General features: G+C 34.5%; 2 protein-coding genes across 2 annotated transcripts; one reads left to right on the top strand and one right to left on the bottom strand.

Moving 5' to 3' along the window:
* Positions 1–8,606: 8,606 nt before the first annotated feature.
* LOC140841407 (pyruvate dehydrogenase E1 component subunit alpha-3, chloroplastic-like) lies at positions 8,607–11,287 on the top strand. The gene is made up of 3 exons (XM_073208799.1): positions 8,607–9,103; positions 9,409–10,186; positions 10,871–11,287. The coding sequence occupies exons 1-3, from the start codon at positions 8,846–8,848 to the stop codon at positions 11,146–11,148; spliced, it is 1,314 nt and encodes a 437-aa protein (XP_073064900.1). The 5' UTR covers positions 8,607–8,845; the 3' UTR covers positions 11,149–11,287.
* A 518-nt stretch (positions 11,288–11,805) lies between these two features.
* On the bottom strand, positions 11,806–22,749 carry LOC140841408 (organic cation/carnitine transporter 7). Its single transcript, XM_073208800.1, has 6 exons — positions 22,601–22,749; positions 21,514–21,782; positions 13,898–14,135; positions 12,648–13,176; positions 12,358–12,560; positions 11,806–12,158 (listed from the first exon to the last, which is right to left on the bottom strand). Exons 2-6 carry the CDS (start codon positions 21,780–21,782, stop codon positions 11,934–11,936), a joined length of 1,464 nt encoding a protein of 487 aa, XP_073064901.1. The 5' UTR covers positions 22,601–22,749; the 3' UTR covers positions 11,806–11,933.
* Between the last annotated feature and the right edge of the window lie 4,085 nt (positions 22,750–26,834).

A 26,834-nucleotide genomic window follows, 5' to 3' on the forward strand; every position in this document is an offset into this window, starting at 1 on the left:
AATTTTTAAAGTCAAACATGGAATAAACTTACCAATGGAGAAGATGAGAAATTGAATTAAAAATAAAAGAGCGGTAAAACCTTGAAACATAAAAGTGATAGTAAAAAGGAAGAGAAAAGAAAAAGTATCGATTTTACTTGGATTTGAGAAGATGAATCTTTAATATAAATAAATATAATTACTATATATGTACATATATACATACATACATACATACATACATATATATATATATCATTTGATGGTTTTGTATTTTTGGGTTTGATATTTCTATTTTAAACATTGTAGCATTGAGATCTAACATCATCGGGCTTTCAATAAAATAATTATTTATCAGTAAAATCGAAATTTAAATATCAATATATATATACATATATATTGGAGTATTGTACGTTTTTTTATCTAATTGTGTCTTATTTTTATCAACAATTTATTGGAGTATCTAATTTTTTTATTTCATTCAAAGATAATTGTGTCTTATTTCATATAAAAATTTGAAAATTTTGTCTTATTTCATATAAAAATTAATGAAATATTTATAGATATACACACACATATTTATAGATATATATACACACACACATATATATACATGTATACCCACATATATAAAATTAAATATCTCTTATTTAATTTCTTAATTAGCTAATAGTTAATTAATTAATTCTAGACTTCTCTAAAATATTCAATGAGAATCTTGCACAAACAGTAGTAATTACTACTAACATTATTATTTAATTAGTATATTCTAAATTTACAAAATAAATAGTTGTGAACTCGTTATAACCTCGATAGACGATCAGGCATTGTCGATATACTGATAGTACAAATCTCGTTCATATAATGAAAATTAAAAATTTCCACTGATTCATTTTTACCAACAGTTAGTTTTATGAATTCAATCAAAACAAACAGTTTCAATCTTCTCATTTAATTAGCTGTAAAAACAAACAGTTTCATTTGAAACGTCTACCCTTTTAAAAGTGCGAAAATATTTTTTTATATAATAAAAGCTCGCAATTACAAAATAACATAAAATAATTGTATTTATTTGTCAATAAAAGTAGCGCAGTTTAAAATAACAACATCTTCCAAAACCAACGTAAACATAAACGTGTAAAAATCGAAATACCACCAACGTATAAAAATGTTTAACTCCTCTCAAAAACTCATAATCACATGCGGAAAACACGGGGTCCTCGGGTCATGTCACCACATCAGAGCTGCCTACTCAGAGTTCATCACCTCCAGTATTCTCAGCATCAAGCTCACCCGCATCACATACACCTAGTGAGTCTAAAAACTCAACACACCTGTACCAGAAATAACAAGTACATATACAGGCACACAACAGTGGAAAATATCATACTCAACATAACTTTCATGAACTTAAAAAACATGAACATAAACGTCTAGCGTAAAATCAAGTCGTGTCAAAGCATGTCATCTCGTATCATTATATAGTAAACATTTTATTTTATAACTGAATTCAGTTCATTAGTTGTGACTTTCATATCAGCTCTATCGTATCAGTTATATCGATGGATCCATCTACGTATAACCACAGCACCGGACGACGGGGGACATCAGCGACTGCATTACCCGTCCACTGAGCCCGGGCCTCAGCTCATCATATCTCATGTCATCGTATACATATACATCGTCAGTCACAATCAATTCTCAGCTTTCAAAAATATCATCATATCCATCACTTAATAAAAACATGCATATGCGTAATTTTTCCTTAAAAAAAGCATGCACCGTATTTATCATTATTTCATAAAAATCGTAAACATGATGCATAAACATTTAAAACATGATAAAATATGCTCAAGCCACTGCCAGGACCAAAATCTCACATCGGGTGCAAAATGATCATTTTGCCCCTAGAAACCCAAAAATTATCATTTTACCCCTGGACCTCTAAAATTGACCCGAAGCTTACCAAACTTCTTAAAATGTCCCAAAACATATTTAAAAGCATTCTTAGACGTAAACTCGATCCCAATATCAAACTTAATCTGTAAGGTCCAAAATTAAGACGACGTAACCCAACTGCATGCAAATATAGGGAAAACGAAAAATAAGTAAATTAATTGATTTAACTGCTTAATTGATTATGTGACATACATGCTTATATGCTAAATAGGACTTTATTAACATTATGCATGAAACTGTATTTTTAAGGATCATTCAAGTTGCTAATTAAAAGTATTTAAAGTGTTAAAACCCTCCCACTTCGACACAACTCACGCCACACACCACCATCAGATTTCACAAAATCTCTCCCAAAACACACGGCCACATACTCATATTTATTTCAAGGGAATCATCAAAGCCACCGTCTCTTCGTCCTCGTTCTTCGTCGTCAATGTATATTCGTGCGTTTAAAACGCAAAGGCACGCCTTATATCTCTTTTTCTCGTCTATCACGTCGTATTAACATTTTTAATTATGATTGTATGAAACATAGTGTTCTTGTTGCTGTTTTCGGATTTATTCACATGCATGATATGATCTATCGGTTTGATGCTACGATTCATGTTTTTCAAGTACTAAGGGGCTGCCATGATGTTAAGACATAATCAAGTGATGTTTTTACATGTTTGAAAGGAGTCCTAGACACAGACCAAACACTACACATCAAGGAAAAAAGGCGGGTTTTAATATTTCTGTCATGGGGTTTAGGGATCGGCTTTGTTGTTAAGGGGCTGGTTTGGTCTTGGCATGGGATCAGGGCCGGCTAGGGGCTTGGCTGAGTCAAGGGTAGAGTCCTAGCTTGGCTAGGACTCGGGTTAGAGGGCTGGGAGGAGTCCTGGTACACAAGGATTCCTACCCGAGAATCTGGTACAGATTCGCGCAAGTGATGCGCAGCTTGTGTATGGGAAGGGGCTCGGTCCAGGGCTCAGGGGCTGGGCTAGGGTGTCGCAATAGGGTCCTAAGAGGGTGCATGACAGGTTGGTTCAGGGGCTGGGGCGTCGGCTTGGGTCCTAGGCACCAAATCGTGGAGTCCATCCACCTTGGGAGTTCTCGGCCAGTAAGGGTGGGAGTTGGGGGCTTTGTTTTTTATTTGGGGTTGGTTTTTAAGGGATCCAATGGTCCAGTAGGGTGCTCTAATGGGTTGGTTAGAGTTTGGTTGAACATGGTTCAAGGGCGGCTCGAGAAAATCGAAAGATGGCTCGGGTTCGAAGTGTATAGGTCATATTAGGGTTTTCAAAACTAAAATAAATTGAAACACGGCTCACGGGGTTCGAGTCATGGTTCATAAGGGCTAAAATAATATATAAAGACTAAGTTTTGAATTTAGGAATTTTGTATTAAAGTTTGGGATTTTTTGGGATTAAAACATCGTCAAAACGATTAATTAAAGATAATTAAAAAGTCTCATTTTTAAGCTAAATAAAATTATGAGAATTTTAATTTAAGCTTAAATAATTAATTGGGACATGTTAGAGTCAAATAAATAAATAAAAAAAGTCAAAAACGTAAAATGACGCGTTCATGGGTAAAACGGTCTTTTTACACCTGAAAATTAGTAAACGTCATGGCAGTGCTCTAAATTCTTTTTTTATGATATTATGATTCTTTTTAAATATTTATGAAATTTTACATGATGAAATTATGAGTTTTAAATTCTATTTGTTTTTTATGATTTAAGGATGACATTTAAAAGACATGTTACATGCTTGATTTTAAAAACAAAAAAGTTATGTTATGCATGGTTTTTATAAAGTAATGAGAATGTAAAACAATGAAGGAAGTGAAGTAATTGTGACTATTGAGGTTATGAGGCTTGAGATAAGAATGTGAATATCGTGAGGGAAAAGGCCCCAGAGGGAGCCCATTTATGGGAAAAGGCCCCAGAAGGAGCCTGATGATCGTATTTCTATTCGATGAGGATAGGCCAGGGCCCCGTTGACCGGTGAGAATGTTGCTGGTGTCCCCTGCCGCCCAGTACTGCGTTTCATGTAGATGGATCCATCGACTTTTCGAGTTTTGAGGAAAGTCACAATTAACGATCTGAATTCAATAAAAGAAAAGAAAAATGTTTATAATCATGATAAAAGGTTTTATGTTATGTCATGTTGAGGGAAAAAAAGTTAAGGTTTATGTTTGCATGTCACGAAAATATTATTTTTACGTAAAAGTAATTTTTACTGTTGCATGTGATTTTATACGTATTATTTGTTATTAATATTATGATGTGTGTGATGGATCCAGGTGAGTTTGAGGGAGGTCTTGATGGATGATCTGACTTGACTGAAGGTACACACAACCCGAGGACCAGCTACTTTTCCGCATTTATGATTTATGATTCATGACTTACGTTAAGGATTTTAAAACTATTTATATATGCTTTTGAGAGATTTTGAGAGGTTTAGTATGAGATATAATTTTAAAATTTATTGTTTTTTAGGTTTTGTAAAACAATTGACGATTTCATTTGTATGACTGTTTCACTTGACTTTTAAAATGTTAGTTGGTTGATGCTTTATTTTAATGGGTAAAATATTTTATAAAAATATTTCTACGTAGTATATGTATATGGCCGAAAATATAAGTGAAAAAAAATTTTCTAGTACTTTTAAACAATAAAAAAGACAGACGTTTCATGACCGATTCGTTTTAAAACTTGGATCGGGGTTCCGGTTTTAACCCGAATCGACCCGAAACTTAACAAAATTTTCCCAAACTTAACCAAATTTTGCCTAAAATACATTCTACCAGCCCCTAAACCACATTTTCCAGCCCACTAAAACCAACGAAAAGGAGGCCAAGAGCTGCTAGAATTTCCAGCATACTACAACTTTGAACCTCAATGGACCAAACTTGAAATTATCGATCCTAGCTCAAGACCACACGGACCAGCACCTAACCAACCTCTCCTAGACCACCCTAGGACCCTTCTGGACCGAACCATTCCAAGAACTCAGCCCCATGCACGCTGCAGCACACGCATACCTGAAGCCCACCCGAAACTCGCTCAAAGTCCTTCCCGCCAGGGACGGAGCCACCCCAAAGGCTGGGGTGGGCTCCAGCCCAGGCTTTATTTTTGGGCTTATTTAAAAATATAGATTGAGTTTTTTTAAAAAAAATTTTAGCCCATTTTAGCCCACATTTTAGCCCACAAATTTAAAAAAATAAAATAACATTGAGTGTATCACAAATTTTAGCCCACATTTTAGCCCAAATTTTAGCCAACATTTTAGCCTACAAATTTTTAGCCTAGGATCGAAACTTTTTCTGGCTACGTCCATGCTTCCCGCTTGCTCGATCGGGTTCATTGCCATGTCCAGCTGTGTCCGAGCCATCCTAGACCCTGACTCAGCCCCACCAGGGTCTGGTCCAAGGCTATTAGTGGCTCTCGCACTACTAGCTCGCTCGAATCCTCCGATGTAGCCACAATCAACCCGCGCGACCAAGTGAAACCCATCGGTTCTCCTACCTTCTCACCTAAACGGCTAAACCACCCAAGCTTCGACTCCGGCACCTAGCTATCTTCATCATAGACGTATTCAGCCCCTAAGCAACATAAAGCGGCAGCCACTTGCACAGGAGTCAATAAAGCGTGAGATACATGCATAAGAATGTGGATTTTATGAACAAAACGATACATAAACTTAACACCGTGCAAGGACCGGGTATTATACATAATTTACATATCAGCATGTATATATGACGTGAATGATGGAAAAGAAGATACATAGCGTGCCTTTGATGATTCCTACGCAAGAACGATGAATAAATTAGCAACGGGGAAGCGTCGGGAAATTTCTTTTGCAAGAAGTGGAGAAGCTGAGTTTTTTCGAGAATGATGTGGTGGGAGTGAGGGTGTCTGCTGACACAATCATTAGGTTTAGGTTAAACGAGGTTTAGGTGATAATTATATAATAAATTAATAGATAATGGGCCCTAACTTAATAATTAATAGTTTAAAAAGATAATTAAGCCCAATAAGCTTAAAAATATACCCATTAAATCCAAACACACTCCCGAAAAATATTTTGTGTTGGAAAGTTTATGAATATATTAGCCGAACCCTCAAAAAATCCCTCGATTCGATAAAATTTACGTACCGGATAAAATAAAATCCTGAGGATAAAAATACCCAATAAAATCTTATTTCTGAAAAATGCACTTAAAACAACTTAAATTAATTAATAAAAATAAACCGTGTAATAAAATAATTTTTTTGATAATTCTCCGGTCTCCGTTACTCGTTCGAGCGCGAAATGCAACTTAAAAATCATTAATTCGTGAACCTTTAAAATTTCATTAAATAAATTATATCATGCAATAATAATGCATAAAATGCATTAAAATAATTAAACACATAATTAATGAAATAAACATGCATTTACTACTTTAAAACAATTTAATAAAATACTAAAGAAATTTAATAACTTGCATGCATGTGATTCCCATTGACTTTCAAATTTTCGGGACGTTAAATCATTCTTCTAATTTAATTAGTTGTGAAGCTAACTTCCACATCTTCCATCATATGGAAATAATTTATAAACTCATTTATAAGTAATCTGTTTGATCTCCATCAAATTACAGTCGCAAAATTCAACACTTAGAATTTGATTATCTCGATGAGAATACAAAATCGGATACTTGTGTGACCCTCGATGGTTTAGTGATACAACTAGCCTTGAGTTCACAGCTCTATGTGATTCAGTACAACATTTGTTTGAACTTACCCGTATTAGCCTCATTCTTTTCATCAGCCATTTGATCAAGAAAGTCAAAACTCAAGTGTGATTATACCTATCAGATCATGGTAAGAGCATCTAATAGCATCGTCTCATGATCCACTTATAGTATCTGCAAGAACCTTAAGTTATGTTTAGCATATAGTACGGTCCTTTTAACTCATATATCTCGATCGAATCTGGAATCATTGATATGTCGAGAGTTGCAAATGAATTCGATAACGATATGATATATCTTTGAGTAATAACAATGACATGATATGTGCAACTGAGAAAACATTTTCCAAAATGGACATGTCTTACTCGAGTCAGAGATTCATTGCACTATTAACACATCAGATCACATATGATATCTTCAACAATAGGCATACGATGTATCCCCAACTACAATGCATTAGATACTACACATTTCAACTACAATGCATTAGATCCTACACATTTCAAAGTACATGTTAGTAAGTAGAGTCTTCATGTTGTCCAGGGTCAAATGATTAATAGTGTACAACCATAATCACGAACTTTTTCCATTCGATAAGTGATAACCACTTGGAAAATTCGAGGGAGGGATGTTTAATGAATCATCAAATGATCACTCATCTATATAAAAGGGAATATATCCATGTCCCTACCAATGAAATACAGTGTTTATATAATAGATGTTAATCTCAAGCTCAAGCAACATGTATCCTTATTTAGGCGGTTGATTCGACTATGTACGTTTTTAGAATATATGGTACACTTCAAATGAGTTTTATGGTTTTACGTTGTGAGACGGATCTTATGGTACCGAGTGCATATTCAAAGGCTTTATATATGCAGCTTGCATGTGTATACGAATAAAAATAAATGTTACAATTTGATAAAATAGTAAAATATTTTCTAAAATAAATATTGTTTTTACATAAAAGTTAATAAAATCCAAGTCACAAGTTGGTTCGTTGAACACTTACCACAACACAAGTTTCAATAATTGTCCCTCTACTATCTTAAACCCCACAACAACGCAATCTATGTCATTAAAATAATTGAAAATTTTATTACCACAATGAAATTCAAATCTTAAATAATATGGAGATGACTCTAAAGTCTAAATAGCTAATATATTAAATTAATTAATCTCAAATTCAATAAATGGTTAAATAAAAATAGGTTGGGTTTGATGGCCACCCCTACCCACCCCGACCTAGGGATGGCAACTGAGGGGACGAGGGGATTGTCATCATCATCTTCATTTTCGTCTCTATTTTTATTTAAAAAATAATAATAAGACGAGGACAAATACGAATCTCAAACTTAGGGGTGTTGAAACTTCGGATAAAATCGAAAAAACTGAAAATCCAAACCGAACACCGAACCGAAAGCCGAATTTCGTAATTCCGATATAAATGTTAAAACCAAAGTTTATTTGGTTCGGTTTTGGATTATATATGTCAAAATCGAAAAAATCGAAATTTCATTAAATTGATAATTTTTTTTATATTTTTATTTATATTATATATTTTGATATGATATTTAGTGAATGAAAAACCATTTTGAACAATTTTTAGTTGATTGTTGTTTGTTTAATTAATTTAGATCTTATATTTAAATATTTTACTAAGAAAACATATAGAAAGTTAACATATTATATTTTATAATATATTTGTATTATTAATTTAAATAATTATATCAAAACCGAAATAATCGAATCGTTTTGGTAGAAAACCGAACCGAACCGAACCGAAGAAAAATGGTTCGGATTCGGATTATATATTTAAAAAACCGAAAAAAAAACCGAAAACCGAACCAAACCGAACCGAACCGAACCGACCGATGAATACCTCTACTCAAACCTAAATTTATTATCACTATTATTACGATGATGATGATGATTATTATTATTATTATGAGCCCTGAACTATTTTGATTCATTTCGAGTCTCTCCCCATCCTCATTGTCACTTTTACAAGAAAACAAACCCAAATTAACACACAAACAAATCTAGACGATTCAATCCACGCATTCTTGTTTTCTCCGCCCATTTTCCCCGTCTATATTTCCCTTTATTCAATTGTTGTTTCTCCATTTGCTCTGCTTGTTTCCGCTGAAATTCGAGCACCCATTCTTTTGTTTTTTTCTTATGCAAAATGGCTTGTTCTGCAGCAGGCAAGATCGTTCAACCTCCGTCAATCAATTCTGCTAGATCTGCCCAGAAGTCGCATTCTAGCCGTATTATCATAAGCCCGTCATCTTTTCTTGGATTAACATCTCACCCCGACAAGCTGTTTTCTGTTAGCCAGACCATTTCGTCTCCCAGGCGCCGATCAGCCACCGTAGTGGCGGTATCCTCTGACGTTGTGAAGGAGAAGAAGCTTAAGAACGCCCCTTTTTCGGCTCCCAATCTGGTATCTTGTTCACGTCTTCATTATTTCCTAAGTTTGTTTCTTTGAGCATGCGGATGTTTGCTCGTCATCGGTTTCTAGCCGATTTTGATTGATATATCTTGGCTGCTCTTGATAGTGTCTGGGATAGAAAAAATTTATAGTTGTTTTTTTCCTTGAATTGTCTTCTGTTTCCACCTTCTTTACGCAGGTAATTTTAGCTAATAATGATTTAATCGCTGCTTGTGTACTATTATTATTTTAATAGAAAAGGTTAGTGTGGCTTTGAAAATTTTACTATAAATTACTATTTATCTCCTCTCATGCAGTTGATTACAAAAGAAGAGGGGTTGGAATTGTATGAGGACATGATTCTTGGAAGATCCTTTGAGGATATGTGTGCTCAGATGTATTACCGTGGCAAAATGTTTGGATTTGTTCATTTATATAATGGCCAAGAAGCTGTATCTACTGGATTCATCAAACTCTTGACAAAAGCAGATTGTGTGGTAAGTACTTACCGCGACCATGTGCATGCATTGAGCAAAGGGGTCTCAGCTCGGGCAGTGATGAGCGAGCTATTTGGCAAGACTACCGGTTGCTGCAGAGGCCAGGGTGGGTCAATGCACATGTTCTCCAAGGAGCACAATGTACTTGGTGGCTTTGCTTTTATTGGTGAAGGCATTCCCATAGCAACGGGAGCTGCATTCACAAGCAAGTACAAGAGGGAGGTTTTGAAGGAAGATTGCAATGATGTGACATTGGCATTTTTTGGAGACGGCACTTGCAACAATGGCCAGTTCTTTGAATGTTTGAACATGGCCGCATTGTGGAAGCTTCCCATTGTGTTTGTTGTCGAGAACAATTTGTGGGCAATAGGTATGTCTCATTTGAGGTCCACCTCTGATCCTAAAATTTGGAAGAAAGGACCTGCATTTGGAATGCCTGGGGTCCATGTTGATGGCATGGATGTGTTGAAGGTGAGGGAGGTTGCAAAGGAGGCTATTGGCAGGGCTAGGAGAGGCGAGGGTCCAACGTTGGTTGAATGTGAAACTTACAGGTTCAGAGGACACTCTTTGGCTGATCCTGATGAGCTCCGTGACCCAGGTTACCATTTTGATTTACTTTTGTTCTTCTCATCCTTATTCGTGTTAGTTTTCTTATTGAATACATGATAAACTTACCTCGATTTCACAACCATTTTCTGACAAATTTTTGTGGTGGACAGTGAACTTTTATTTTTGGTTTGAACCGAAAGGTTGTATATTGACTTGATTAACTATCCAATTAGATGACATGACACTATATGATCCAAATTCTCGAACAAAATGAAATTCACATCCAAAAGTAGTTTTATGATTGCTAGTTGAATGAATCGTATGTAATTTATCCGGACAAAACTGCTTGAAGAACATTTCTGGGATGCTCGTGATGAATATGAAACACATTATGTTTTCTTGAAGACAATAGTCTGGCAGGTCCTAGATTCAATTTATGCAATGATTTTGTTTGACTTATGTTTTTTTCTTTAGGATCCATGTAAAATGACTATACATTAACATATGTTGCTGTTCTAAGATCCCATTCTTTTTAAACCAAGATTGTGTTTTATCATATCTGAAAAGCTAAGTATTTGGTTCGAACCATGTCTGGCTTCTAGTGAATTTCAGGGACAAGTAATACCATTGTCGGTCCATGATACTTGTATAATCAGGCACTTGTATTACACATACATTTTTCCATTTTAATTAGATTCGGCAGTTAGGAATAGTACTTGTTTATGTTGTGCAGCTGAGAAGGCTCACTATGCCACAAGAGATCCCATTTCTACATTGAAGAAGTACATGATGGAAAACAATTTGGCAAGTGAAGCCGAGCTAAAGGCCATAGAGAAGAAGATTGATGAGGTGGTTGAAGATGCTGTTGAATTCGGTGATAAAAGCCCAGTTCCAGCTCGCAGTCAGCTGCTAGAGAATGTATTTGCAGATCCTCGAGGCTTTGGAATCGGGCCCGATGGGAGATACAGATGTGAGGATCCTAAATTTACTGAAGGCACTGCTCAGGTCTAATCCCGAATTGAAAAGAAAAGAATGTATCTAGATTCCTCTCTATGTTATCTTAGTGTCTGTTTTCTGTTTGTTATTCTTGAATTTGAAGGTCTTGCATGTATTGAGATTGTGTTTTATAATATCAATTTTGTTCACCGGATAGCATGTTTAATGAAGCAATCCTAATACGTGTTGCTTTCGTTTTTTCTCTCCTGCCAGTTCATGAGTTAAACATAATCTCACAAATTTAACGTCAGGACTGTTAGTTTTTAGGATTAGTGTGTTTTTTTTTTCTGGAAAGTAGGACTCCTCGTGTATTTAAATTTATACACGGGGAATCCTACTTCCAAAAAAGTAAAGAAAAGAAACAACATGAACTAATCCTAAAATATTTAAAACCCCAATTTTTTTCCAGGGAGGATTTGTCAGATTTCACTCGTTCGTTGATTCATAAATGCATTCATGAGCTTTACATATAAAGTTGTAAAAATATTGATATGGAGAAATCAGAACCTAAAACATAAAAAAATGATCACCAAAGCATAAAACTACATCTAAAAAATAAAAATGCGTTTTGGTTTCATTTTATTTTCCCTTTTTCCCCTGCCAAAAAACAACTGCAAAGCCATATTCAGCAAAAACAATTTATTCAGAGATGCAATTAATACATATGGTGGACAATCCAATTCTTACCCGGATATAAGATGCAATTTTTAATTTTACTGTAGCAAGTTGTTCGAGATCAACACTTTGGTTTGCGATTAAACTTCCACAATAATCATATAAATCTCAAAAGGTTGAAGTTCTTAAGAAGTCACAGTATCGCTCAACTCTCGGCCCGTCGTCTCAAATGGAAAAAGGCAAACGCATATACCTGAAACAATAACAACACTCTCAAATAGAAAGATGGCTATAGTTTGATGACATCCATGAATGAGAGCAACTGCGACAAGAGGGCATATCATTCCACCAATTCTCCCCACCGAGCTTGCCACTCCAACCCCAGTAGTCCTAACAGATGTTGGATATAACTGCAGAATCCAGACATATACAAGGATCAGTTGCATGTTTTTCTGTCATCCTATTTGTTCTATTTTTTCTCTAGCATATTGCTCGTTGATGTGAAGATGAAGATTTCCGAGTTGCGATCAAATTTTTATCAAAGAAGAACAAAAAAAAGTCGCCGAAATACTTCCTCATTGTAGCAATAAGCAAACTACTTTGACGTACCTCTGGAGCGTATATATAAACAACTGTGAAGGTTGCCGTAATGCAAATGCGAGCCCCAAAGAGGAGACCGGTTGTTAAGCTTTGAGGCTGATGAATCATCAAAGGGAACAAAAAAATGAAGCAGAGGAAGAACATAGCGGACATAGAGCGCTTACGACCAAGTTTGTCTACTGTTGCAGCCGATAGAAGAAGTCCAGGAAATTCTAGAAGTAATATGTACACATGATAATTAGCCTTCTTCCAAAAGAAAAAATAATTCATCGCATACAAGAGGAGAACCATTGTTTTACCTGCAAAACTGGTAATGAAAACATCTTTATAACTAACATCTTGGTGACTATTAGATCGCAACATGGTCTGTGCGCAGTTGTCATGATTGCTGTTTAACTCTGTGGTCAGCAGAACCAGTCCGTAATAAGTGAATGCATTCCCAAAAAAAACCATCCATAATAGTAAAGTTGATCTAACCAATTCAGGTGAAAGAAGCATCCATAGCAATGAGATGACACTCTTTCGAGAACCCATATATTTATGATTGGCACTGTCATTTTCTCTCGGTGATATCAGCTTTGTATCTTCTAATTCATCCAACTTTTCATCTAGTTCGATGTGTTTGTCAGAAACAAGAACACCCGAAGGGAGTTTTCTCCCATTTACTCTTGCCATTTTCTCCAAAATAGCAAGTGCATCGGTTTTTCTTCCTTTCATGCATAAATATCTGGGAGATTCCGGGGTAAAGCAATAGAATAAAAGAAGTATCATGGAAGGAAGGGCAGACAGTGCAAGCAGCCATCTCCAACCCAATCTTGGCATGACAAACTGCCAAAAAGATCTTCATGAATATGGAGAGCAGAGAGCATGTTAAAATCGGTATTGCATGAAAGAAAAAACCAATCAGCCAGGTATGCTTGGCACGGGTAAATAATAGAGAATGGAATCAAGACTTAAAACTTTGGTTTTTCTTTTTACCCAAAGAAGGGACTTAAAGTAAAAGATTTTTACCTATGAATTATTTCATGTAGTAATCGCACAAGGGTAGATTATATCAACTATTGAGTTTAAGATCAAATAAGAAACCCCAGAGAATCGAATAATATTAACTCCACCTGCTGAAATTATTCTACCTCATATTTTTATCGTTTTTCAGTTTTTGTACCAAGAGACCTTGGTCATCGATTATATATTTTTCAATAAACATGATGTGAGGCCAACTAACATTGGAAACCTAAAATTATACTTTTCTTGTACTCATTGCGTTTAAGTTATTTGTGTCTTAGATTTACCAGACTAAAATGTACTTAATCAAACGACAGTTCATGTACAGACCTACTTAGATATCCCCTGTTTCTACTAATTATTCAAAGTATTACACAGAGTAAATTTTCAATCACATCAGCGTTTATAAACTATTTATTTCAAAATACTTGAATGCTGAAACATAGCATATTACAAGTACAGTTATAAATTATATTCAACAAAATTCAGTTACCCATGGAAATTCCACCAAATATTGAAGAAAAAAGAATTAGATACGTCGTACCCAAGCAATTGAAGCTTCAAGAATTGTTCCAATAGTCCAAAAAGCTGAGAACACTACCATCCATGCACCTCTCTCTGGAGCAGGAATAAATTCTAAAAACCAAGATGAAAGAACGGGACCACCTCCTAAGCCAATGCCGACTAAACCACGGACAATGACCAGAAAAGTAAGATTTGGGGAAAATGCACTTACAAAACCAGCAGCAGAAGTAATGGTAGCAGTGATAAGGAATCCATTCCTAAAAACCCAAAGAAGCAAATTACTTGAAATCAGAATGAATTGATTCCAAATATATTTGGAGAGGCAGATTATAAATTCAGATATGCAAGATGAGAAGAAGTGATGTATATGTAAGTCATTGATACAAGCAGGCCAAACATTCAGATGTAGGATCTACAAGCCTGCAAGCAAAGATACTTTTTTGGGACTTCAACTTGACTTCTTGTGCTCTACGATTTGTTCCAACATGAAAAACTAGTTTGTGATATTAGGGTACAAATCCTGAACATCTCGATCACGTTTTTGGGATCCCACCATACTGTCATTTTCTTTTCCATTTTTTAAGGCGGGATAACATGTACCAAGCAGTCCTGATAATTATTTAGCTTGGTATTTCTGATGCACTTGACACAGGGTTAGAGGAATAACAATGAATGCGAAGTAACCAACAAGGACAAATATCAGTTATGTCTGATCTCCAACAGATCTTGTTTGACTTGAATACACTACAAGCTGAAAGCATGTTCCCTTGACTAAAGTTGATTTCAGAAACCTACATTTAGAAATGTCAAATGGCAACAACCAAATCGCTTCATGCCAAATATTAAAGTTCGCCTTATATTTCATTGCAATTTTTCTGAAAAAGTGATTAAAAAAGAATATGTCACGAACATTTCCGCAGGCCAAACAACACGGGATAGGCCGAAAGATTTGATTTACAAGATATTCACGCACGGCAGATTTAAGTCTAAGGATTAGGATCTTTTTCAGTAGCTGTTTGATTTGTTTTCGATAGGATTTGGTATTTAGGATCGGGTTTGTTATCTTTTCATTTTTAGGATAAGATTTGGTTATCATCTTTAGAGGTTTGTGGAGCTAGGACTCTTTTGGTATATATATTCGTTCAAGGTTGAATAAAAGATATCACATTTTCTTCCAGTACATCGGAATTCATTTCAGAGATCGCAAGGTTCTCTCTATCGAGCCTTAACCCCATTCATACGATAGGTCGACAAGGACGAAAGTCCAACAAGACTAACTGGAATCTGGATTACCCGGTTTCAGCTAGCAAGAGACCCGTTACACCATCTTTATCTAGGGAACACGACAGAATACTAACAAGTTACACTAAGAATAGGGAGGAAATTATAGTAACTATTTGGGCGATTAGAACCACTAAATTTGGCAGATGACTACCACCTTACGCAAATAGATTTGACTACAAAGAATATCCAAAATAAAAAATGTGAGGTTACCTAGAAGTTGTGCACCCCAGTAAGGCACGATAGGACCTTTGAAGGAATAGAAGAAATCTCAACTTTATGAGAACATCAAATACTAGGTTGCACTTGAGGCACAACTGGATAAAGATAAAAAAATACCTCCATTTTATTCATTATCAATTGGTTCATAACCAATATCAGCCTCAACAAACAATAGCTTAACTTATTTGTATTGAGACCACATATCTTGATAGGATCGCATGTTTACCGTTTTGGTAGATGAATCCAATCATTCAATTGTTTTTTAATTACTATTTGTTAATAAATTTCGTTTCCGACTAAAATAAGTTGCAACAATGGATGTAGGCTAATTGAAAGCGAAATGAGCCCACTGTAAAAAGAACAAATAATAAAGGATTGAATCATAAACATAAAGTATTGTTAGCGTGTATTTAAATATTTGTTACAGCTCTAGGTGTAGATTTAGTCTTATCGCTATGTAACAAACAATCCTATTATTTAGGAGGTAGTTATATCATGTTCCTTCCCCACCCTTGGATGACCCTTCGTTGCTGCCTGGGACATCCAGAATTCTCTTGTCATGTCCTGGCTCATCCACCCCATGGAAAACCGGATCGGAGAACTCTATCTCATGTACGGGACTGCCTCTGCCAATTGGGACGCTGTCAAACGGGCTTATTCAGACCTCGAAGACTTGTCTCAGATGTTCGCTTTAAGGACGAGAGCTCGCGACCTCCGTCAAGCTGATGGCTGTGTCTCTGATTATTACCATTCTCTAACTCGTGTCTGGCAGGAATTAGATCTGTTCCAACCTCAAGATTGGAAAGATCCGGCTGATGCACGTCTCCATCGTCGCATGCTAGAGAAGGAGCGCACATATGATTTCTTGCTGGTCTCAATCCCACTTTGGATGAAGTTCGCGGTAGAATTCTTGGCGTGAAACCTCTACAATCTCTCGATGAAATTTTTGCTGAAGTACGCCGCGAGGAACATCGCAAATCTGTAATGCTCAGCCCCAACGCGCCTTCACCCGTTGATTCATCGGCTATGGCGGCTCGGGCAGGTGATGAGAAGGGCAAGAAACCAACAACTTGTTTTGATCACTGCCACAAACCGTATCACACAAAATCAAAGTGTTGGAAACTACATGGGAAGCCAGCCGACTGGGTTCCTAAGCATATGCGCGATAGTTCAGGTCACACGGCATCTACGCAGTCCGCGACGGCTCTACCGCCTCCTGCCCTCTTCACTGATGCTCAACTTGATCAATTAAGCAAGTTTTTCTCATCTACTCCTACTGCCTCTCTTATGGCCTCAATCGGTAATCCTTTGAACTCAACTTTTGCTCCATCAAAAGGTCCATGGATAATTGACACAGGCGCCTCTGATCATATGACGGGTAGCAAAATGTTTTTTTACTAATTATTCTCCGAGCATTTTTCCTCGCATTGTTAAGATTGCTGATGGTTCTTTCTTGCGCATTCACGGGACTGGTTTAGTCTCTCTCGGTCCCTCGTTAGGCTTGAAAAACGTCCTTTATGTGCCTGGTTTCTCGTGTAATTTATTATCCATCAGCAAGCTGACGATGGATCAGAATTGTAATGCTATTTTCTCACCCTCATGATGCTTTATTCAGGACCAGAGATCGGGCCGAGTGATTGGGAATGCTGAGGAAAGCTCGGGTTTCTACTATTTTCAGCAAGGTGATTCTTCTAAAAATAAGCATCTGGCGGCTGTTGGATCCTCCTCTACTCTTTCTAGGCGTCAACAAATAAAGCTCCTTCACTGTCGTTTAGGTCATCCAAGTTTTCAATATTTGCAAAGATTGTTTCCTGCATTATTCTTGAAAAATGAACGATTCGATTGTGATATTTGTCAACTTGCAAAGCACAAAAAAATTCCTTTTTTTTCCTCGACCATACCAGCCCTCACATCCTTTTTCGCTTATTCATAGTGATTTATTGGGTCCATCGAGGATTGCATCTCATTCAAATAAAAGATGGTTTATTACATTTACTGATGACCATTCTCGTGTCTCTTGGATTTATTTACTTAATGAAAAATCGGAAGTTCCAAACATTTTTTCCTCATTTTATACCATGGTAAAATCAATTTAACACAACCATTAAAGTCCTTCGTACTGACAATGGCACTGAGTACTTCAACTCTGTCATGAATGCATTTATCACAAAAAATGGTCCATTACATCAAAGCTCTTGTGTTGAGTCACCTCAACAAAATGGAATTTCCGAACGTAAAAATCGTCATCTTCTTGAAGTCGCACGCACACTTTTATTCACTGCTAATGTTCCTAAACATTTTTGGGGGGACGCGGTCTTAACTGCGTGCTATCTTGTTAATCGCCAACCATCAAAAGTCCTTGGTTTTAAATACACCTTTGTCAACCCTTTAGATCCTTTCCAACTTCACGTATATACTGAGAACTATACCTTAGAATATTTGGGTGTAAGGCATTTGTCCACAATACTTGTCCCACTAAGAGCAAACTTGACCCCCGGGCTTTACCTTGTATTTTTCTAGGATACTCTTCCACACAAAAAAGATAACGTGTGTTTTGTCCGTCTACAAAAAAATATTTGATCTCACATGATGTCACATTCTTTGAAAATCAAGCCTTTTATCCCATAAATCAGCTTTAGGGGGGATAATTAATGTTGCAAATTTCTGGGAAAATGCAGCAGATCATGACATTTTCTGGGATTCAAATCACTCTCCAACAGTGGACTGGGAGTTTCTACTGAAAGATGTTCAGGAACCTGATCCTAGTATATCAGCACCAAATCCACCAAATATTACCCAACAAATCCCACAAAATCAAACCCCTGAAATCTCCCAACAACTTCCTTCAAATCCAATTGGTACTACAAAAATACAGCCATATGACAGATTTTATGAGAGAAGAAAAAACTTGCAACAAATAGAAGAACCCACCACCTCTCATGACCAAGCACAACTCCCGGTTCCTGGTAAGGATCTCACAATCTCTGAAATTGACATTCCTATACCATTACGGAAAGGGAAACGTTCTTGCACTAACCATCCCATTTCAGATTTTCTCGGTTATGCACACTTGTCCCAAGCTATGCAGGCCCTTGTATCTCAACTAGCCACTACAGAGATTCCAAAGAACTTTGAGGAAGCATGGTGTGATAACAGGTGGAAACAAGCTATTTTTAAACAAAATGCAAGCTCTTGAGAAGAATGAAACTTGGACAATTGTTCAGAAACCACAAGAAAAAAAATCAGTAGGCTGCAAATGGGTATTTACCATAAAAAAACAATTCAGATGGGACTGTTGAACGGCACAAAGCAAGACTCGTCACAAAGGGATATACTCAAACTCAAGGTATTGACTTCCAAGAAACCTTCGCTCTGGTGGCTAAGATAAATTCCATGCGTATTCTCTTGTCTCTCGTTGTTAATCTCGATTGGCCACATCTACAACTTGATGTGAAGAACGCGTTTTTAAATGGGGAATTAGAAGAAGAAGTTTACATGGACCTAACTCCTGGTTTCAACACTAGCAATAACTAAGGTAATTCGTGTAGGTTGAAGAAGTCCTTATGCGGACTCAAGCAGTCACCAAGAGCTTGGTTTGGGAAATTTATGAAGTTTGTCCAAAGCCAAGGTTTCAAGCAGGCTCAAGTTGACCACACGCTGTTCTACAAACGACAGTCAACCGCTATTACTATTTTAATAGTCTATGTTGATGATATCGTTCTAACCGGGGATGACAAACTCGAGATGCAGAGAATTAAAGCTGAATTAGCAAGGGAATTTGATATGAAAGACCTCGGTAATCTCAGATTTTTTTCTCGGAATGGAGATTGCTAAGAACAAAAACTCCATCTCAGTGTCTCAACGTAAGTACACTCTCGATCTGTTGAAAGAAATTGGCATGTTAGGCTCAAAACCAGTTGATACTCCAATGGACGCAAATCTGAAATTGGTGATTAACTCAGATGACAAACAGGTTGACAAGGGCAGTTATCAACGGCTAGTGGGCAAGCTGATTCATCTCTCACATACACGTCCGGATATTGGGTTTGCGGTCAGTTGTGTAAGTCAGTTTATGAACTCTCCCTCAGAAACTCATATGAGGGCCCTCTACAGAATTCTGAGGTACCTAAAAGGGAATCCGGGTAGAGGCCTTTTGTTTCGAAGGACCGAAAGCAGAGATATACAGATGTTTGTTGATGCTGATTATGTTGGATCTCCAATAGATCGACATCCGGATACTGTTCCTTTGTCTGGGGGAATCTGGTCACGTGGCGTAGTAAGAAACAAAACGTTGTAGCTAGAAGTAGTGCTGAGGCTGAACTACAATCAGTAGCTCTTGGAACATGCAAAGGCTTATGGATTAAAATGTTCTTGGAAGAACTTGAGCTGGAGGCTATAGGGCCAATTCTAGAATTCTGCGACAACAGTGCAGCGATCTCCATTATCCACAATCCAGTTCACCATGACAAAATTAAGCATGTAGAGGTTGACAGACACTTCATCAAAGAAAAGATAGACCAAGGAATTCTCACAGTGAAACACATCTCCACCGAAGAACAGACTGCTGACATCCTAACAAAAGCTTTGTTCAAGCCAACCTTTGAAAAATTTGTAACTAAGCTTGGAATGTACAACCTGTACAGTTCAGCTTGAGGGGGGTGTTAGCGTGTATTTAAATATTTGTTACAACTCTAGGTGTAGATTTAGTCTTATCGCTATGTAACAAACAATCTTATCATTTAGGAGGTAGTTATATCATGTTATCTAGGTTTGTTACGTGGGGATCTCTATATAAGGATTGTAAACTCTAGTTGTAAATTAGTAGAGTTTTTTGGATAAATACAAAGGAGTGTTTCAGAGTATTTGACTCTTTTCAAACTTTCAAGTATACTTTCAATAAATGCAATAAAAGGGCTATTACTTGCCATGAACACAAAAAAATGAAAAAACTCACAGCAAGTCATATCAACAATATCAAGTTACGGGAGGTGATTGTCTAATTGTCTTTATACAGTAATATATAGTTCTGCCCTTGAGTGAAACCAGGAACTGTGGCTAGTAAAATTAACAAGGGAGGCGATAATTTTTTTAAAAAAATAATTCAGTATCAATTAAAGATAAATGTAATACTTGGCATGCACACACAAAATAATAATTATTTTATATTTTCATATATTTTCTAACAAAAAGATGATTAAACAAACACAATTTTAGTTTATTATAATAAAAATTTTAAAAATAAAAAAAAAACTATGGTTTTAAAAATAATTACCTAAAAGTAGGAGCAGCAATGTAAAATACCAAAATTTTCAATGTGTCATCCATAACAAGTTTTAGGGAAATCAAGTTAACAAAAAAAGGACAAAAAAACATACTTTATTTGTTGTAATCCAATTATATGAAATTAGAACACAAATGGAAGATATAAAATCACTATTTATTAACTTATTTATCATGGTTAACAGTTTAAAATTCTACTTGGCTTTTTTTCATAACATCAAATTCATTACTAATTGAGCCAATACTGAAAATTTAAATGACGATCTTTTCAATTTACACCACTAATAAAATATTTTTTTATAAGATTAATCTCAATAATGGGTAAAGTGCAATATTGAAAAAAAAGAGAAAATAAGCACTTAAAGCTGGATGATAGGAATTCAAAAATGAGATCATGGTCAAGAGAATAAATTGAAAATCGGGAAATAGGAGGAAAATTGTGATAAAATATTTTATGATTTATATCTTTTAATTTTATTATTTTCATCTGTATAATTTATTAAAACAAAATATTTTTATAAAATAATTACCTTAATCCACTCCTTTTTTCGGTGTTGTGCTTATTTGGGTTTTCTATTTTATTGTTGATTTTCTGAGCTAACTGACGATGATACACCACTGCTTTTTGTCTTTGTTTAATATGCTACTTTATAATCAAACCATCTTATATAACAGTGATAATATTTAGCCAGCATACTTGTAGTGCTTGTATTAGAGATCTTTCCAGCATACTTGTAGTGCTTGTATACTGGAAAGATCTCTAATAAAAATGAAGCTTCCACATGGTTGTTGAACATGAGACATTCTTTCATTCATTCAAATTCAAAGATTACAAAATATAAGACTTTTTACCTCCTGCCATACATATCCGAAACAATTCCAGACGAATATGCTCCAACTAACATGCCAGCAAAAACAATGCTAGTTATCAAGCTCTCTTCACGAGCAGAAAGACCCCAAGCAGATCGAACAGCTGGTCCGACAAAAGATAGAAGCATCATTTCCATGGCTTCAGAAACAAATCCTATCCCAGCATAGATAAGAACAAGGACTTGGAACTTTCCAAAACCCAAAGCAATAAGTGCTTCATCAACGGTAAAGATTTTGCTGTCATCTCCCATCTATGTAAAAAAGCTAAAATATTTAAACGTACTAAAATTTTTTAGCGAAAGCATCCATCTATTCATTGATCAATCAACATTGCATCTTCTTGTGCATAATTCTTACACTGGGTTTCAAGTACTAATTCGATTTCAATCAGCAAATAACAACGTTCACATGAATTTGAAAAAAACAAATGAAGACAGCATCATTCCAAGGCAGTGACCAGAATGCGTTCACAAACTGTAGACTCCATGATTTATCAAGTGTGCAAAGCCACTCAAAATTTGTTTTGATAAAAGAATTGATATTTCAAAGATTACCACCGTACTTCTAAACTATCCACAGATTCGTCACCATTTGACAACAGGATTCTGTATGTAAATAAATCGGTGGTACTGATACCACAATGAACAAACAATGAAACATTGCAAACACAAGATCTACCAGCATACCACGTCCAAAACGTAATAACCCAAATTTCTAATTAAACAATCAGAATCAAATTAGCATTGATAAGAGTCAACGGCATAAAAATAAAAAAAAAATAAAAAAATAAATCCCAAAACGCAGCCGACAGCCAAATCGTTGACCAAATCACTACAAAATGGGAGTGGATTTACTTCACTCTAATGACACAAATCGATGGTAAGAGCAATCCCATAATCAATCTATATTTTTTTTATAAAAAAAAAGAAGAAGAAAGAAAGAGTGAACAGAATTCAACTGCGATTATCATCATCCAGTGGGCACCATCGATCAGAGACAGCTAAATCAAAACCCTTTGAAAAAACGAATTCACAAAAGACAGATTCTTTGTTCAGTGAAAGCAACTCACCTGAATGGAAAACAGTTGAGGGACGATCAACGATTGGCGGATTTGTTCGTCCACCGTTTCTTTTTTGTTTGTAAAGAACAAGTCTACACTTTTCAGTGTTATTTTTGTCTTTGGAGATGGAGATGTGGGAGGGCACCTACATTACTATTAATAATATACAATTCTTCCAAGCGTCATCTTCTACGTCATCATTTGTCGTTTTTCATATAATCAATTGTCGTATTTCGTTCTCCGTACATATGGCGCACCATACGCCATCTCCAAAGCTGCAACAAAATTACAGCTTCTCCTCCTGCGCCAAATTCAGGGGTTTTCTATTTTTTTTTTTTAACTTTTTTAATTTATATTTATTATATATATTTGTATTTAAATTATAAATATTATTTTATAATTAGATATTTAATCATAAAAATTATAAAATAATAATTGTTGATTTTTAAATTATTTATTTATTTACTTTAATTATTAATATTTAAAAACTAATTTGTTTTTATGACGGTAAATTACCCAAAAATACTTCTTTCAATGTTTTCATTAAAATTCAATGCCTAGCAACTATTTTTTTTTAGAAATCAGTACCTGACAAATCTATACATTTAGTTTTAGCTACCCATTAAACAAACTTTACATTTTTACCCTTTATTAGTTAAATAAATATATTATTTTATCCACCAAAATTATATCATTTTTCTCCATTTAAAATATAATTTTATCAAAATATTGTTTCTCAATTATAATGGAATAAAAGTAAATACTTGTTTTGACATACAAAGTACCTATAATGGGGTTTCACATACTTGATTTCGCTATTTGAATACTCTAAATATATAATAAAATACTATATTTTCGAGCATTCACCATAAATTCAGTCATTGTTGGTATTTTCATGAAAAATGCATTAGGATGACTTATTCTTGTCATTTTATTTTTAAAAAAACATAGGTCATCACTCATCATGAAATAAGATTAGGTGTTTATTTTGACCAACAAAATACCTATTTTGGAGTTCCAAATGCTTGATTTTACTCTTTGAATACTCCAAATGTGTAAGAATATACTGGATCTTCGAGCTATCACAATAAATTCAATAAAGTTGGTATTTTCATTGAAAATGCATTAAGATGGCTTATTCATGTCATCTAAATTTTGAAAAAACACAGTTTCTCACTCATTGTTGAATTAGAAAAATTAGTTATTTTGATCAATAAAATACCTATTTTCGGTTTTCAAATATTTGATGTGACTATTTGAATACTTCAAATCTGTAAGAAAATACTTAAGTTTCAAGTAATATTAAGTGACTTTTGATTGTGTCATTTGTGAAGTTAGAATGTGATACTTAAATTGGTACAAAGAGTATGTAATTAGAGTATATAAATACATTATTTTACCCCGTAAATACTCATATCCAATTATTTGATGATGCCAAAATATAATTTGAAGTTAATATTAAGTGACACCGATGATGATTTTCGTGAAGCAAAAATGTGATACCTAAATTAATACAAATAATACATATTTCTAGTTCACAAACACTTGATTTTACCTTTTAAATACTCAAATTCGATTGAGTATGTCAAAATATATAATTTGAAGATAATATTGAATATTTTTTTATGATGAGATTTTCGAATAAAAAACGCGCTACCTAAAATTGGTACAAATAGTACCTATTTTGATTTCACATATACTTGATTTTACCATTTTAAGACTCAATTTTGATTATTTCGGGATATAGAAAAATATAGTTAGTAATATTGAGTGACTTTTGATGTGTCATTTATGAAGTTAATAAAATGTGATACCTAAATTAGTACAAAAAATATCTAATTCGAGTCTACCAATACTTTATTTTACTTCCTAAATGAGAAATATTTTAATTTGAGTTTGCAAATACTTGATTTCGTAAATGAGATACTCACAATATGTATTAAAATACTGGATATTCAAATAAGCAATGTAAGTTCATCAAGTGTTGGTATGTTTATGGAAGATATATTTGGATGACATATTCATCTCATTTAATAATTAAAAATAAATAAATTCACGATTCTCTACTAAGCATGAAAATTTTAAAGTACTTAGTTTTACTTGAGAAGTACCTAATTTGAGTTTGCAAATACTTGATTCGTAAATGAGATACTCATAATATGTATTAAAATACTATATATTCGAATATGCAACGTAAGTTCACCAAGTATTGATATTTCTATGGAATAAGCATTTGGATGACATATTCATATCATTTAATATTTTTTCTGTAAAAGAAAAAACAAATTCCCAACTAAGCATAAATATTTTAAAGTATTTGCTTTTATTTGAGAAGTACCTAATTTGATATTGCAAATATTTAATTTGGTACATGAGATACTCATAATATGTAATAGAATACTGGATATTCGAATATGCAACATAAGCTCACCAAGTGTTTATCTTTCCTTGGAATATGCATTTGGATGACATATTCATCTCATTTAAAGAAAAAAATACTAATAAATATAATGAATAATTACCAATAAGTATTATGTCAAATAAGTATAATTGTCAAATAAGTCATTCAATGAATATAAAAAAGTATTGTCAATTAATATTTATGAGTATTTTATAAATAATTGATCCAAGAATCGATAGATATGCTTAAAGTGCAAACTTCAAGCTCATTTACGAACTATGTTCATAATGCATCTCTCGATTAGTCCATGATGAATAATGAACTATGTTTATTTATTTAAATGATATGAATACGTATACTAATGAATTTTCCATGGAAAGATTGCATATTCGAATATCCAGTATTTTAATGCATATTGTGAGTATCTCATTTACGAAATCAAGTATTTGCAAACTCAAATTAGGTACTTCTCAAGTAAAACTAAGTACTTTAAAATTTTCATGCTTAATTGAGAATTTTTTTACCAAAAAAATATTAAATAAGATGTATATGTAATCCATGCTTAGTGAACAATCAAAACTTTCATTGTAAAATTCTTAGTAAAAATTAATAATATTCAAGCTCGAAATAATCGCAAGTGCACGATGTCAAGTAATAATATAGTTATGGACTTTCAATAATCGCAAGTGCACGATGTCAAAATGTTCAATGCTCAATGATTGAGCAAAACTTTCATTGTCTAAGGACTGCATTTCTCAATTATTATTCTCAGTTATTCAATTTTTAGCAGCGATACTTCAGATGATTGTTTACTACTACGATTATTAAATAAAAACTCAATGAAATAGTTCAAGGATTAAATGATGCAATAAATAAGCTAGAATGATTGATTAAAGTTCAATGAGAAGTGAATTTGTTGAGAATCTCGGTTCACCTACCCCTCGCTAATCTACTCAATTCGTTCGACAATGATCTATGCTTTCGACGAGATTTCATATCCAACTGAACACGTCCTCTCAAACTATGCCAAACTAATTCAACTCAGTGAAGTAATTAAATCTCTTTAATTATTTATCGATGGTGAATTGCATATCGTTTTATTAAATCTCATAGCTTTCGACCTACTGGACTATGATTATCGACGTGTATCCGACTTCATATTTTTTATAAATTGTAAATCCACGGATTATGCTAATCTTTCCTATCACGGGCTATTCTCTCGAAGAACATTGTCCGGAAATCTTCAAATCTTCGCTCAAAGCCTTTTTTCTCTTTCAAAGCTTTGTGGTTGTTGAAGTGTCCTTGAACATGTCATCCAAATACATCTTGGATGGAAACACGAGCACTTGGTGAACTTACGTTACATATTCGAATATCCAGTATTTTAATACTCATTATGAATATCTCATTTACCAAATCAAATAGTTTAAAACTGAAATTAGATATTTCGGAAGTAAAACTAAGTACTTGAAAAGGTTCAATATTTAGTTGCGAATTGTTTTTTTTTACAATTAAAAAAAATATTAGATGAAATGAACATGTCATCCAAATGTATCTTGGATAGAAATACGAGCACTTGGTGAACTTACATTGCATATTCGAATATCCATTATTTTAATACTCATTCTGAGTATCTCATTTACCAAATCAAGTATTTTAAAATTAAAATTAGGTATTTCGCAAATAAAACTAATTATTTGAAAAAGTTCAATGCTTAGTTACGAATTTATTTTTTAACAATAAAAAAATAATTAAATGAAATGAACATGTCATCCAAATGCATCTTGGATTGAAATGTGAGCACTTGGTGAATTTACGTTGCATATTCGAATATCTAGTATT

Source organism: Primulina eburnea, chromosome 9 (genome assembly GCF_022965805.1).
Source record: "Primulina eburnea isolate SZY01 chromosome 9, ASM2296580v1, whole genome shotgun sequence".
Lineage (NCBI taxonomy): Eukaryota > Viridiplantae > Streptophyta > Magnoliopsida > Lamiales > Gesneriaceae > Primulina > Primulina eburnea.

Bases quoted from the DNA above. Each gene is read 5' to 3' on its own strand.
- LOC140841407 (XM_073208799.1), top strand. From the start codon at position 8,846: ATGGCTTGTTCTGCAGCAGGCAAGATCGTTCAACCTCCGTCAATCAAT. The intron at 9,104-9,408 runs GTATCTTGTTCA...CCTCTCATGCAG, and splicing joins CTTTTTCGGCTCCCAATCTG to TTGATTACAAAAGAAGAGGG. The intron at 10,187-10,870 runs GTTACCATTTTG...TATGTTGTGCAG, and splicing joins TGATGAGCTCCGTGACCCAG to CTGAGAAGGCTCACTATGCC.
- LOC140841408 (XM_073208800.1), bottom strand. From the start codon at position 21,782: ATGGGAGATGACAGCAAAATCTTTACCGTTGATGAAGCACTTATTGCT. The intron at 12,561-12,647 runs GTAAAACAATGG...TATTACTTCTAG, and splicing joins TTTCATTACCAGTTTTGCAG to AATTTCCTGGACTTCTTCTA. The intron at 12,159-12,357 runs GTACGTCAAAGT...TGGATTCTGCAG, and splicing joins TTTATATATACGCTCCAGAG to TTATATCCAACATCTGTTAG.